The 14,201-nt window shown below is 38.8% G+C and overlaps 1 protein-coding gene across 1 annotated transcript in view; it reads right to left on the bottom strand.

Annotated features, from left to right (window-relative positions):
• Window positions 1-916: 916 nt before the first annotated feature.
• The window catches only part of LOC120798915 (potassium voltage-gated channel subfamily H member 6-like), a 95,675-nt gene continuing 82,390 nt past the window's right edge, over window positions 917-14,201 (bottom strand). The window contains exons 19-22 of the mRNA XM_040143707.1: window positions 6,261-6,369; window positions 6,005-6,153; window positions 5,617-5,875; window positions 917-1,598 (exon numbers count right to left, since the gene is read on the bottom strand). Of these exons, the coding sequence (XP_039999641.1) occupies window positions 1,250-1,598; window positions 5,617-5,875; window positions 6,005-6,153; window positions 6,261-6,369 (866 nt within the window). The 3' untranslated portion in view covers window positions 917-1,249. The remainder of the gene's footprint in view (window positions 1,599-5,616; window positions 5,876-6,004; window positions 6,154-6,260; window positions 6,370-14,201) is intronic.

Below are 14,201 nucleotides of genomic sequence, written 5' to 3'. Positions count from 1 at the left end.
GCTAGCCAACTGAGTAGCAGGCTGGTGGCTAGCCAACTTCAGGGTAACATGCAGCATGGCTGTATAGGTGGTTGAGGATGCTATAGAACTGGAGAGACCAGCTCAAGAGGAACAGGATCTGGAGCAGGTTTGACATTAAATGTCGACCTGTAAAAAGCCACTTCTTGGGAGAATTCAGGGTCCTGCTTCCAAAAGGTAGCAGGCATCCCCAGGAGGCCGGGCTTTCAATTAAAAAAAGTGTCTTTGGTAAAATCAAAATCCACCCAGGAAAATGGCAGGCTGAACTGAAGGTGGTCAGCTGAGCCCATACTGGCCAGATCGTACTGTCGCACAGGAAAGGGGACCCAAATTGAGACACAGACCAGGCAGGCAGGAACAGTTCACTGATTTTAAAGGAAGAGATGGTAATAGTAAAGGCTTCCAGACAGGCAGGTAGGAACAGGAACAGGTCATAGGATAGCAAGAACGAAGTCCAGAAATGCATAACACGAATGATACGATGATCTGGCCAACGACTGGAGAAAGACAGCTGGTTTACATACTGAGCTGATTGGGGAATGGCAAACAGATAAGGTGGGTGTGGGAGTCAGGGAATGAGAGACAGGTGAACAGGTGGGTGTGGGGAATCAGCTGACTGAGACAGTGACAAAAGTCTAAGGACATCTGGAGGGCAGATGGAGAGTGGCAGGAGATGGGCAGAATGGCAAAAATAAAGAGGGCTGAGACAGGAATCGTGACCGTGTCAAGTCTTTATATTTTATACGCAGTTGTGCTGCTACTAATTTTTGCTTTGAAGGTTCTGTCCTAACACACATTGCAAAAAATGTTTAAAAAAAAACTCTGAGGAAAAACTAAGACTTCTGGTAAGAAGGCAAAATTTGAAAAAAAAAAAAAAATTGCCTTCTTGACTTGGACCACATGATTGTCTTGACTGTTGGTGTTTTCTCATTATTTATTTATTTATTTTTGCTCAGAATTCAGTTGAAAATATTTGGAATTTGACTGTACTGAGTTTTTTTTAACTATCCCATCCTCCTGTGAAAGTTCAAATTTACTTTCATTTGATATGCCTCTAAAAGACTTACAGTATCTGTGAGACAGAGGGTTGAGGGTAGGGATAGTGAATGTAAGAAAAACTCATGCCCACACACCTGTCTACGTAAGTACAGAGGAGGAAAGCCGGGGGGAGTTTTGAGGATTGGGTGGAGAGCTGCAGGTGTTTTGGGATAAATTGGGGGAAGAAAACTGACTAATATGAAGAAGTGTGAAGGGATGAGGAATGGAGGAGAGGGGGTGAGGCATTAAGATGGAGGACAGAGGAACCACAACTGAGGGAATTAGATTCTGGAAGTTGTTGAAGGACTTGATCTTGGTTTTCATTTGACTGCTGTTGCTGGGGGTTGGTGGTTGGTGACTTGTCTGTGGGGGAGACAGGGGTTAGGGTGCCAGAAGGGGAGGCAACAGTGGAGGACAGGATGGGGGAGGAGGGTGCGTTAGGTGTGGACATCAGGGTGCTGTAGGAAGGTGGGATTGTTGGCATTTGCCTCTGCAGTATCTGCATGATGGTCCTGATGTCTGCTGACATACAAGACTCCAACCTGGAAAACACACACAAATCCAAATACATAGAGGTAGATGAGTTTATAGAGATATGGTATTGAGATATATCGGACTGTTAGTCTATAATAGTACAGAACCCAGTCTGTAAATCCACCTAGCTGTTAACCAATCTGTTCTACAGCCAAGTTGCTGTATTACCTTTCTGCTGAACTGAAAGTGTTCATTTTGTTCATTACTACACAAAAAAAGAACTGAAGCAATGCTGTATGGTCTCTTTATACACCTGTTCTTAACCCAAGAAAATGTTATTTATATAAATATTGATATTGACAATGATAAATTCATGCTTTCTTCCCTTTCTCTACTATGTCATGTGGTAACTGCACATGAACGTAAAATAAGAAGATAATCGAAGTTTTAAAATATTTTTTTTAACTTGTTGTTTTCCAGATCGGTATGTCATAACAGTTCATTATAACTTCCATGAAAAAGACATTTTAGTTGACTGAACTGACCATTAAAGTGAATTAAAGAATACAAGTAGCATTAAGCAGAGTTGTTAAGTTGGAGGGGCCGCTGGTTCCAGAAATTTTTTCTCCTCATTCTGTATTCCCATTTCAGTTTTTTCTTTAAACAATCTAATGTAATGTAACACAGAAACACATGATGCTCCTGGATAATGTAACAAGCCTACTGTTTTATATTATAGCCACAAGTTTTTAGAATTTAAACTTGGTTTCTGAAATATCATGTTTTGCCTGTCATTTTGTCATGGTGGATTGGTGTAAATACTACAATACCCATGAACTATTGGCGCCATTGCTATGCCATTGCTATGGAGAAGAAGCCCATCAGACGTGCGAATCAGAACGGTAGGGGATTCACAACCTTTTGTTGTTACAGCTATTAACATGGCGCCATAGCTGCTGAATTCTATCAAAAATGACAGAATTTAAAAGTTAACTGATTTAAGCTGTAGATTTCAATATCTACAGCTATTGCTTGCTGCCATAATACACCTTGGAAGTCGTAGTTAACGTCTCCACAGAAATTTCATGTACACAAGCTTGTATCTTTGACCTTTTATAAAAGATGAGAATACTATTAATATTTTTTTTTCTTTGACTACTTTTCTGTGGACTACTGCTTTAGCCAGTAGCCCCCTCCAGTCAAAAATGGGTTTTGCTCATTACTTGCATCATTTCGATGTTTGACCTTCACTGTGAGGAATGATGTATGTGTGGCGTTTGACACTAGCAGGCTGTATTCACATTCATCTGCATAAGGCGAAAATGTGCTCCCCTTGAATCTCAGTTTATTTACCAACAGGATTTTGTGACATCACAACTAGTTTGAAGCCAGTCATGGTCTAGGATGAACCTTACACAAGACTGAAAAGTGAACTTTTCAGTGAAGTAGGAGACATTTTGAATCTACTTAAAGTTGAAGGGGTGTAATTGTAGGCACATCATGTAAAGGTCTGAGGCTAATTAAAAAATAACATTCGTGAAAAAACCAATGCCTGCACACGCATATATATATATATATATATATATATATATAGATATAGATATATAGATATACATAGATATTTATATGTGTTTGTGTATGTGTGTTTACAGTATACAACAAAACACCTCTGTGCGATATTACTAAAAATGTTAAAGGATCCATCATTTTACCATCTTAAAATGATTGTATCAAGTTGAATTATAAGGTACTTGATCTTGTGTATAATTAAAAACTTTTTCTTAAACATCTAAAAACATATGGGCTCCGAAGTACAACCTCAATGCACCAAAAGTGAGTACACCTGTGATCACTACAACAAAAGTCAGGTTAACTGTGATCATTGTAACAAAACTGACTTACACCTATGATTTCCAATTGTAAACACCACAGCTTTCTCAAGTTTGGCCTTGGTTGTGTATAATGCAATATGGCTCCACATGGTAAGGAGCTGAACCTGAACAAATAAGAAACCAGACTGTGAGACTTCATTAAGGATAGAGAGGGTACAAGAGCATCAGTAGGCTACTGAACATAAGGTGAAACGCAGTCCCAGCAGTGGTTAGGAGGAAGAGCCATGATACCAATAACAGGAGGCGCACAGGCCGTCCTCAGAAAATGACACCATGCACAATTCATTTTATGCAACCTAGCATTGAAACAGACAGATAAGTGCTTCTGACTTGGCACAAGCATAATCTGTGGAAATTGGTGTTTCAGTGACTGTTCAAACAGTGCAAAGAACACTGCATGAAGTCAATCTCCATTGACTGCCTTTAAGAAGAAAATGGCACAAATCTGCAAGATTAAACTTTGCTAAAAAACATGAAAATAAGCCTGATGAATGTTGGCGAAACACTCTTTGGTCAGATGAAACCAAAATAAATTTGTTTGGATCAGCTGGGGTCCAGCATGTTCGGCCGGGACTACCACAGTGGCCGCATAGTGCAGACCGTTAAACATAGAGGTGGGATTGTGCTGATATGGGTCAGTATGTGTGCAAAAGATGTAGAAGAGATGACATTTATATGCATTGTGAATAAAAGTTTGAATACCCAAATACTGAAAGAAAAAAGATGACTTCCAGTCTCAAGAAGCTTGGCAAGAGAGGAATTTTTCAACACACTGCAAAATTCTCACGCGTTTTTAAAGTAGAAAAAATGTAAAACTATGACCTGGCCAAGTATGTCCCGACTTGAGTCCAACAGAACACCTTTGAATGGAGTCTCTCTAATGAAGGGTGTACTGACTTTTGTTGCAGTTGGTTCTTAAATCTGGACCTTTCATTGTAGATGAATCTGTTTTTTCTTTTCAAATGAATAGTCTTCACTCTTCTTGGGCTTTGGCTAAAAACAAATTAAATTGGAATAAACGAAAACAAAAAAATTACAGCTCTAGTACAATTTTACAGAGTTTTACTTGGTGGGTCGTAAAAAATTTTGTAGGGGGTTGCACTGCGAATTTGGACCATAGTTTGTAGCCATCCTCAGAATGTGAGTATAGATTCATGGTACATGATCTGATACAAAAACAACAGATAATTTTTTAATAATACTATATAATAATAAAATTTTAATGATTATTATTTGATTCAGTCTGATTTATTATTGATTTTATATTAATATAAAAATTCACTTAATGTTTATCTAAAAGTTATAATTTTACTGATTTAAAATGTTTTGAAAAATCTTGCCACATTAGTAAGCTTCCTTATAGTAAATATTGGCATTAATACAGTAGCCCCCAAGGAGGAATTTTTCACTGAGGTGTGAACCACAAACAGCCTTGCGGTTCACACCTCAGTCCTCAGTCATTCACACATCCATGTTCTAATCCATGTTCGAGACCAAGTCAAGTCCAATAAATGAAAAACTCTCTTTGTTGTCTTGTTTTAGTGGTTTAGGATGTCTGGTGAACTTCTTTTCTACCTCTCTCTACTTGCGGCCCATCAATCACTGTTTTGTTCTTGATTAATGGGAGTCCCTAATAAGATATTCCTCAATCATGCTATGAAAAAAAAGCGTATTGGTCTTTGTTTTATGCTAGTTTACCACATTTTCTAAAGTATTAGCTACAATAACAGTTAAATGCACACCATATATCAACACCACGATGATTCCAGTAAAGTAAAGTAAAGTAAAAGGCTTCTCTTGTGGTGTGATCTTATAGGGGTAGGTTTTCTCTGAGATAGGATATCCAAATGAAGTAACATATCCTTACACATGATCCATCTAACTTATGCACCCACACTATGTCACATATAACATATCTTTTTTGCTGTGTGTTTGTGTGATATGTGGCTTTCCTGCACATGCACATGTACAAGTAAAGGTGAACTACTATTACTACTCTCCGGTCCTTTTTTCAATTTTGCTTACAACTTTTTTGCACACAACTGAATTATCAAAAGTGCACCCAACCTTTGTATTCAGAGTTTAAGCTGTTTGAACTATTTTTCTGGTATTGTGGTATTTGACTTGAAATCTATCATACATTTAAAGTAATCTCCATTACTGATAAAGAGTGTGATAAAGCCCTATGACCCACCTGGTTATCTGTTGCTGCAGTGCCTCCAGCCTGTTCTCTAACTCCAACTCCTGCCTCCGAGAGATGACGGTAGTAGGAGGAAGAGGGGCAGGGAGAGGAGGAGGGCTGGAGGGACAGTGGGAGGAGGAAGGTAGGCAAGGGAGCTGGTCAGAGGGAGGCTGAGGATGTGGTGAGGGGAGACTGTGGGAGCAGGGAACCTCCTGGTATGTGTGTTCCTCTCGACTCTCTGAGCCCCAGAATGTAAAGATGTTGGACACTCCTGAGAATGCATCAGGTCCATACACAGATACACAGTGAGATACACAGAGCCATGTGGAGCTGTCAACACTATACACAGCTTTTTTGATCTCATTTATCTCATGTGCCTGGAATGCATCTTTACACCTGCCTGTGACAAGGTTACAGGTCCTCTCTTTCCTGCCAGTCTTGGAACACCTGGTACTGTTTGTCGCGGCAGTGTGAATTATGGAAGTCTGAGCAGGGCTGGTCACCTCTGAATCCTCCCCTTCATCCTCACTGGAGAACACAGGGCCATATCTAAAGAAGCAGTTAGTTCAGAGTTGTGTTTTGTAAAGGGGGATATTATAGCACAAGAACTGATTAATGTATGTTTTATTGGAGGTGAACAAAATACCAAGTCTTACAGTGTATGTTTATGATGATCTTTGTTGTGGCTGTCATGCCTCTCCAAGTTACTGTGTCTTCTTCTACATCTGTTGGCAGCTTTCTGTCTCTTTGCTGAGATGGTGTCACCTGGCATATACACACAATCACTGTGAGGTTGCAACCTGAAGAAATCAATTAAATTTAGAGAAATTGAGTACTGCGCCAAAGGTGAAACCTTCTGGTGGGGGGGGCAACTGCTGTGAACACCCTGTGCCTTTAGAACAGCATTAACTCTCCTAGATTCACTTTTTTCATATAGTTTTTTTTCACACAGGTACACAACTTTTCAAAGTACATGGCAAGTAAGTTGTTCCAGCCATCTTGGAGAACTTTCTACAGTTCCTCTGTGGATTTAGGGTGTCTCAGTGTCTTCTGTCTCTTCATGTAATCCCAGACTGAAACCACGATGTTGAGATCAGGGCTCTGTTGGGGCCAATTTTTGACTTCGGCTGTATGTTTCAGGTTGTTGCCACATTGCAGAATGAATGTGGGACTGATCAGATGCCTCCCTGATGATATTGCATGACTATGCAATACTGTGTCCAACCACATGTTGGATGTTCAGTAAAACACAGAACACACAGGACACAAGCTGGTAAGGACAATGTGTCACAGACAATGCACGTTCCAATTCACACAGCTGCCACCTGTGAGAATGTATACGTTTTGACCAACAGCACAGTGACACGTTGGTCAGTTCACAGTTTAGTGACAAATCAACTACAGACCCAGTTAAAAAAAAAAAAAAAAAAAAGGCTGGAGGATTATATGAATAAGAAATCCAACCAGAAGTACTCATCAACAACATTATCAACAGTAACACACTGCTTTATAATGAACATGTATCAGATATGCTGCAATTTAAACACACTGCGTCTCACCTGTGTAGTAACCAAAAAAGTGCTTGTGAGCCGTGCACAGCTATTAAGTTCACCGGATGACAATAACACCGATATGAAGCAGAAGTAGTTCAGTGACCATTCAATGTGTTCTGGAGTCGCTTTAGCATTGAATATTGAGGGAAGAAAAGTAGCTTACTTTTAGCTTTTGGAGGCATTTGATGACTGGTAAATACAAATATTCGGAGGGACAAATTTCTATCTTTCATATAAGGGGTAGGCCCTTGTGTAAGCAGCACAAAATACACATTTAACAGCTACGCTTGGTCAAAGAAAACATCAAGTCCAAGTCCTAAACTTTGTCCTAAACTTTGTCTTTCTAAGTTCTAAGCAAATCATTATGCATCCCTAAATGAATTAAATGCATTACAAAATTAATTATTAGATTCAAGATATAAATTCAAGATTAAAAAATGTATTAGATTCATATTTTCAATATGTACACTGTAAGATGTGGGTGGTAGACTCTAGAATATGCGCTGAAGGTCTGTGCAATAATAATAAGTTTTAGCACAAAGAGAACTGCCTGGACAGCATGTTACTGGTTGTAAATAATGCAGAGACTCCAAAAAGAGAAAGTCAGTTGAAAAAAGCAAGCCTAAAGGAAGGAAGTCTGCTAGGAGGTCCAGTGATATATATTTTAGGGAAGAGAATGAGAAAAACATTTCTCTTTTACGTGATTAATTGGCCAAATGCACCATGACAGAACTGGATTTATTCTCAGTGCAGATGACACTGTCTTCAAAAGAAAAACACTATATATAGTGTATATATCAGTCATTACAGACAAAGGCCAAATTGAATTTTTTATTCCTGGAGATGGAGAAAAGTATTTAGATTTGAACAACACCTTGCTACATCTTTGTCTGAAAATTACCAATGCTGATGGTATGAACATGGCTCAGGATGCCCCTGTGGGTGTCATCAGTTATCCTCTGAATACCATTTGGAGCTAATGCGAGATTATTCTGGGGAATAGACTGATATCTCAAGCCAACGCCATTTATCCGTACAGAGCTATGATTGAGACCCTGTCAAACTTTCCTGAAGATATGTTAAATAGTCAGTTCTATACCTGTGGTGATTAATAACGGGCCTTATAGAGGGTTAGTACAAAGAAGTCGGCTGAGCACCAAGTCGAGAGAGTTTCAGCTGTTGGGCCCTCTCCACTCTGACATATTTTTCTATGAGAGACTTCTTTTGAACTCTCTGGATTTGAGAATTAAACTGACAAGCTCAAACAATGCCTTCTAGCCCACGTCCCTTATATCTGGGGACCATGCCCAAATATATAGTACTAGTGATGGTAAACCATGAAGCCTTCAAGGGAAGAAGTGATTGTCACCATTCAGTTTCATCCTCAACAACGTAAAATACTTAGCCTTGTGTCAGGACAGCAGACAGGTTCCTGCCAAAGCTTTCCAACTGCAATTTTAACGATCACCAGTGAGTCAGGGAGTTTTACAATATGTTTACAACTACAGGGGGACATCTTACAGATTTACCTCTCTGTATCGACGTGTGGATTTTCAGCACGGATACACCTTATTTGTTTTTAATCTAAACTCCGACTGTAAATAAAACATCATCTTTATTCCTCAGAAAAGATGTGAATATTTATTAATGTTGAAACCATTGAGGGGAAAGAGCTATATTCTTCTTCTTTTTCTCTTTCATCTTTTGCCCCCGGTATCTAAGTCCAGTCAGGCTGTGATCTGATTCATCTCCGCGCCTCTTACTCAGAGAGGTTTCATTGTCTTCTTTGAGGGTTAGAATTTGCTGACGTACTTGATGATTAGGCATGGTTGAAAGAGGTATGATCAGTTCAGGCCATGCTTTCAAATAACATATCCCAACCTACTGGTCTGCAACTCTGCGATATTATATGGGAGGTTGATACATGTTTCATTAAATTGAAAATGTCGATCCTTTGATTGAAAGATAAATTCACCGTTATTGTTCCTTCCACTTGGCCTTTTGAGCTCAATATTTAACACAAAATAAAGTTTGTATTCTTTTGAAAACAAGGATTAATGTCCCTGAGTACATCTTTGAAAAGAGCATTTTCTTCTTTCTTCATCTCCGACTTCAGATTCTTTAGGAAGAGTAAGGGTGATTTCCTTACTGTCAGCCTCCTCTTAATTCAGAAGGTTCTTTGTACGAGTATATTGTATTTTTTATTTTTCTCATCGGGTAATAATCCTTTTGCATTTAGAATCTCTCTCATTTTATCATCAAACTAATTTTTTCCCTATTGTCTGATATTTTCAGAAATATTATGCATTTCTTGTAGACGATTGCTCAGGAGAGATCAGATACATTTTCTGCGCAGCCATTTTATTTATAGAAAAATTTTATAGTAGTGATATAGTAATATAAAGTTATAAAAACATACTCAGAATGAGTCTTTTGACGAGTTTACCCACAAGTGGCAGGGCAGCAAGTAGTAGAGGTATTAAACCCCCAGTTTGGGATATGACCTTCCACTTCTCACTTAGGCTATTATTTTTGTCAGCCTTCATTCTGATGTGTTTCTTCTATTGTTTAAGATGTTTTTATTGGTTGGTAGAAATGGCGATGTTTCTACTTTCATAAGTTTAATGGCGATCTAGCATTCAGCATGAAAGAGATCGGTAGAACAGCTAATATAGCCTTTCACTCATGCAGAGAGCTAGAAAGAAGCACTCTAGGCAACAGCAAGTTTCTTTTCAAATGTTTAGGCATCTTATTTTATCTTAGGCAAAGAAACAGGTAATAGTCCTGTTCTTAGTCTGAACTGTTATAGACGGGTTGGAGTCAAGTCTATCATGAAATAGCTTTAAGTGTTTCTAGTAGCATCAACATAACTTTCCATAAAAAAGACTATCTGTCTAGGAAACATCTGTAACTTTTCACATGGATTTTTAAACAGGGTGACATAATTACTGTTTAAGCTCACAATGGTACTATATTTACCTTGGTGAAAAATATATCGTGCCAAAAACATGATGCTTATAAGATTTTTGGAACGACGATACTGTGCAATGATTCTCACAACTTCAGGATAATCAGAAAATAATCAAGCGCTTTGATTAGGAGGAAAATGGTTTTCATCTTCGAAGAATCAGGTAGTCCGAGAAAAAACTTTATCTTTTTATTCATTTTTTGCAATTCAACATACATGGGTTGAAATGAAGTATAAGTCCACACATTGTTATCAGGTACTAAACACATCCTCACAGTTTTGCAAAACATTTTTTCCAAAATAGGTTTTTCCACAACCGTTGGGTCCAAAAAATCAGATAGGAAAAAGTCACCCACAGTTTAGGATCAAAATAATTTCCTTCCATAAAACCAAAGTGTGACTTTATTTTTTAATAACCAAAAGGCAAAGTTTGATAAGATATGTCCCTTCTCATATACCACTCTGAACTATTTTTGAACAGACAAGTTTGTAAGATAAAACCCCTTTTTATCACACACAATGTTGTGCTGAGGGCCTACAATGATGCTGTAATCAGAATTTTCAGTGTACACCTCTCAGAGCTCTTTGATGCTATTAAAGTCAGTCTGTTGACAGCATTCATGGGTCTGCATTATCCCCTTCATGTGTAGCACTACCTGGTTGGTTTTTAGTATTTGGTATAACTTTTGGGAAAAACTCAATCTCTTTTGTGACATACATCAAACTGTTGGTATCATATAAGAAAATCCTGTCTTGTAATTGTTCCATAAAACAGTACAACTTGAGACGCTTGTAGGCGGTGGTGAAGGCCGCTATGAGTACATTATTCGCTTTGTCAGGGGGAATGATACAACAATCACTTAACTCCACTTAACATGTACCAGAAAAAATCTTAAAGCTCACTGACTACTTCAGTTTGGGTTAAAATTCTTCTCTGCGCAAGCTTTCTCCAAAAGCTGTTGAGACGCAGTTTAGCCATTTGTCTTTGGCAGGGTTTGATTTAATTCTACCTGTGATACACTTTTCTCTGCTTTCTTGATCTACTGCTTCAGAGGGGTATCCAGAAGCTTCCCGATTACCCTTGAGAAAAGTATGAATGTAATTAATGAATAAGGAATCACTCTCTCTGTTAAACTACCACACCTCTGATCTCAATGACCCTATAAACCCTACTCAAAGACCTTGTTGAATTCAGGAGTGAGCTACCCCTGTCAACACCCTGGCATCATGCTAGTGTCTGTAAGGGCCCTCTTGGAAATTCATTTTGGTGCATTTACAATACTTCTTTAAGGTAAAACAGGGAAAAATAACCCACATAACCCACATTCAGCTAAAAAAATATTTTATTTTTTGTTTTCTCAAGCCTCTTAACCCCCAGGAGGGTTGAATTTTGTCACCTTTGTGACATTTGACCTACAGTGCATTCAGAAAGTATTCAGACCTCTTCACTTTTTTCAAATTTTGTTATGTTGCAGCCTTATGCTAAAATTTTTTAAATTAATTTTTTCCTTCACCAATCTACTCTCTATACCATAATGACATATCAATTGGAATTTTAGATTTTTTTTGCAAATTTATTAAAAATGAAAAACTGAAATATCACATTGACATAAGTATTCAGACCCTTTACTTAGTTGAAGCAAGTTGAAGCAGTTGGCAGCGATTACAGCCTTGAGTCTTCTTGGCTATGATGTGACAAGCTTGGCACACCTGGATTTGGGGATGTTCTGCCATTCGTCTCTGCAAATATGGGCCCGTTGGTGGACAGCCATTTTCAGGTTTCTCCATAGATGTTTGATTGGGTTCAAGTCAGGGCTCTGGCTGGCCACGCAAGGACATTCACAGAATTGTCCCTAAGCCCCTTCTGCGTTGTCTCGGCTGTATGGTCATTGTTTTGTTGGTAGATGAACCTTCAACCGAGTCTGAGGTCCTGAGCAATCTGGACCAGGTTTTCATTAAGGATATCTCTGTACTTTGCCCCATTCAGTTTTTCCTGAACCCTGACCAGTCTCCCCATCCCTTCCACTGAGAAAAAAAGAAAAAAAAAACAAAAACCCTACAGCATAATGCTGCCACTAACATGCTTCATAGTTGGGATGGTATTGGGCAGGTGGTAAGGGTGATCAGCTGTGTTACCTCCAGACATGACGCTTAGAATTGAGGCCAAACAGTTCATCTTGGATTCATCAGACTAGAGAAGATAGGTGCTTTTTTGCTAACTCCAAAGGGTGCTTTCATGTGGCTTTCACTGGAAAGAAGCATTCTGTCATAAAGCCTAGATTAGTGGAGTATTGTAGTGATTGTGGTCCTTCTGGAAGCTTCTCCCATCTCCACATAGGCTCTCTGGGGATCATCCAGAGTGTCCATTGGGTTCTTGATCACCTCTCTTACCAAGGCCCTTCACCTTCAATTGCTCAGTTTGGTCAGACAGCCAGTTCTAAGAGAAGTCCTGGTTGTTTCAGACTTCTACCATTGAAGGATTATGGAGGCGACTGTGCTCTTGGGCGCATTCAACGCAGCAAGTTTTTTTTTGTAGCCTTCCTCAGATCTGTGCCTCGACACAATCCCGTCAAACTCTGTTGCAGAGAGTTGGTATGTTACAGTCTCTTAGATAGCATTAGTTTATAATCAGTAAATTGTTACTGATGTAAAATGTTCAGCATGAAGCATGGTAAGATTCCCAAAAAGCATGTTCACCCAAAACTGTACTCACTGAGTTATGTCAAACTGAAGGATTCTGATGTAGGGTTTCAAAGGCCACGCAAAGTCACACCAGCATTAGGAGAGGAGAAATAAAAAATTACGGCGGTATCCCCCAAGCCACACACTATGCTTTTGAAACTTTTGCCAAAACTGAGGAATGGAAACCATCTTTGGGTGTATTGACAAAGGGAGAGGAGTGGTCATAACACTGAACAATGCATGGCTGTTGATGTTGTGAGATACATTTTAAAATAATGCAAAGGAAAAAAAAAAACACTACAAAGGGTATGAAAATTGGGCCTAATTTTAGCTAACTATTTTTTGTTTTTTAAATCTAAAGCAAGTATCATCCGTATTAGAATTAAGATTTTAGGCACTAAAAAATATCATTGAAAACGAGCTGTTTTGTTGGAAAATACGTTTTCAATGCCAGGCATTATATTAGAGCGATGTATAATATTGCCATCAACACAAACACAGTTAGCCATCACACTGTTCACCCACTTCCATGTTTGGTCAATCTACTCTGTATGGTGAGGAAACAGCTGGGGAAGGCCCTGCAGCTCTCCTGCTTCATTTTATGCAACAAGCTTTACATTTTTCAGGTGGCCCAGGTTGTTGTTTATGCTAAGCAAGAAGGAGAGAATTTATTTCAAGACATCTAAACCAATGGAGGCTGGCATCCACACTGATGCTGAACTTGATGGTCACCAACAACTTTTCCATCATCCAGATTTTGAACCCTGTTGACTGAAAGACCATGTTTTATGAAATCACACTCTAAATTATTTTTCACATTACATTTTTAAAATATTTTACATCTTTTGTTTGGACAGGGATGGGCTAATTTACAAGAGAAGTTATAAAAAGTCAATGTCAATAAAGCTGCTGACTGGGTTTACTTTGTATTGACATGCATACAGGTGGGTATATGCTAGATTCACTCTACACCATAATCCAATTCGTCTCTGTCCATCTGAATGCTAAGTATTTATTTATTTATTTTTTTACCAGAATACCACTAAATACACAGTCAAATTTCAGAAAAGTGCTAACTTGTAAAGTGCTAAATCTCAAAAAGTAACTGTATGGAGAGGTCTACTGTAAGTGTCATTTTGTTCTGTAATTTTTTAAACTGGTTAGAAGGTGCCCCTCTGACTTTCTGTTTTCATTAATAGTAGTAATGTTATGCACTGCGACATGCATCAGTCCAGTACTGATGCTCCGAATCTCTTAGCATTAGCTTAACTGCCTCCATTTAACCAGCTGTGTACTTTAAGATAACACTAGCTAGCTAACACTAAGTAGCTTAGGTGTCAACACTTACCGAGAACTCAGGCCAGAAGATTCCTCACAGTGTCTGTCTGTACAGC

Source organism: Xiphias gladius, chromosome 14 (assembly GCF_016859285.1).
Source record: "Xiphias gladius isolate SHS-SW01 ecotype Sanya breed wild chromosome 14, ASM1685928v1, whole genome shotgun sequence".
Taxonomy (NCBI): domain Eukaryota; kingdom Metazoa; phylum Chordata; class Actinopteri; order Istiophoriformes; family Xiphiidae; genus Xiphias; species Xiphias gladius.
The sequence above is the reverse complement of the archived record's forward strand: the minus strand, read 5'-3'. Positions and strand labels throughout refer to the sequence as shown.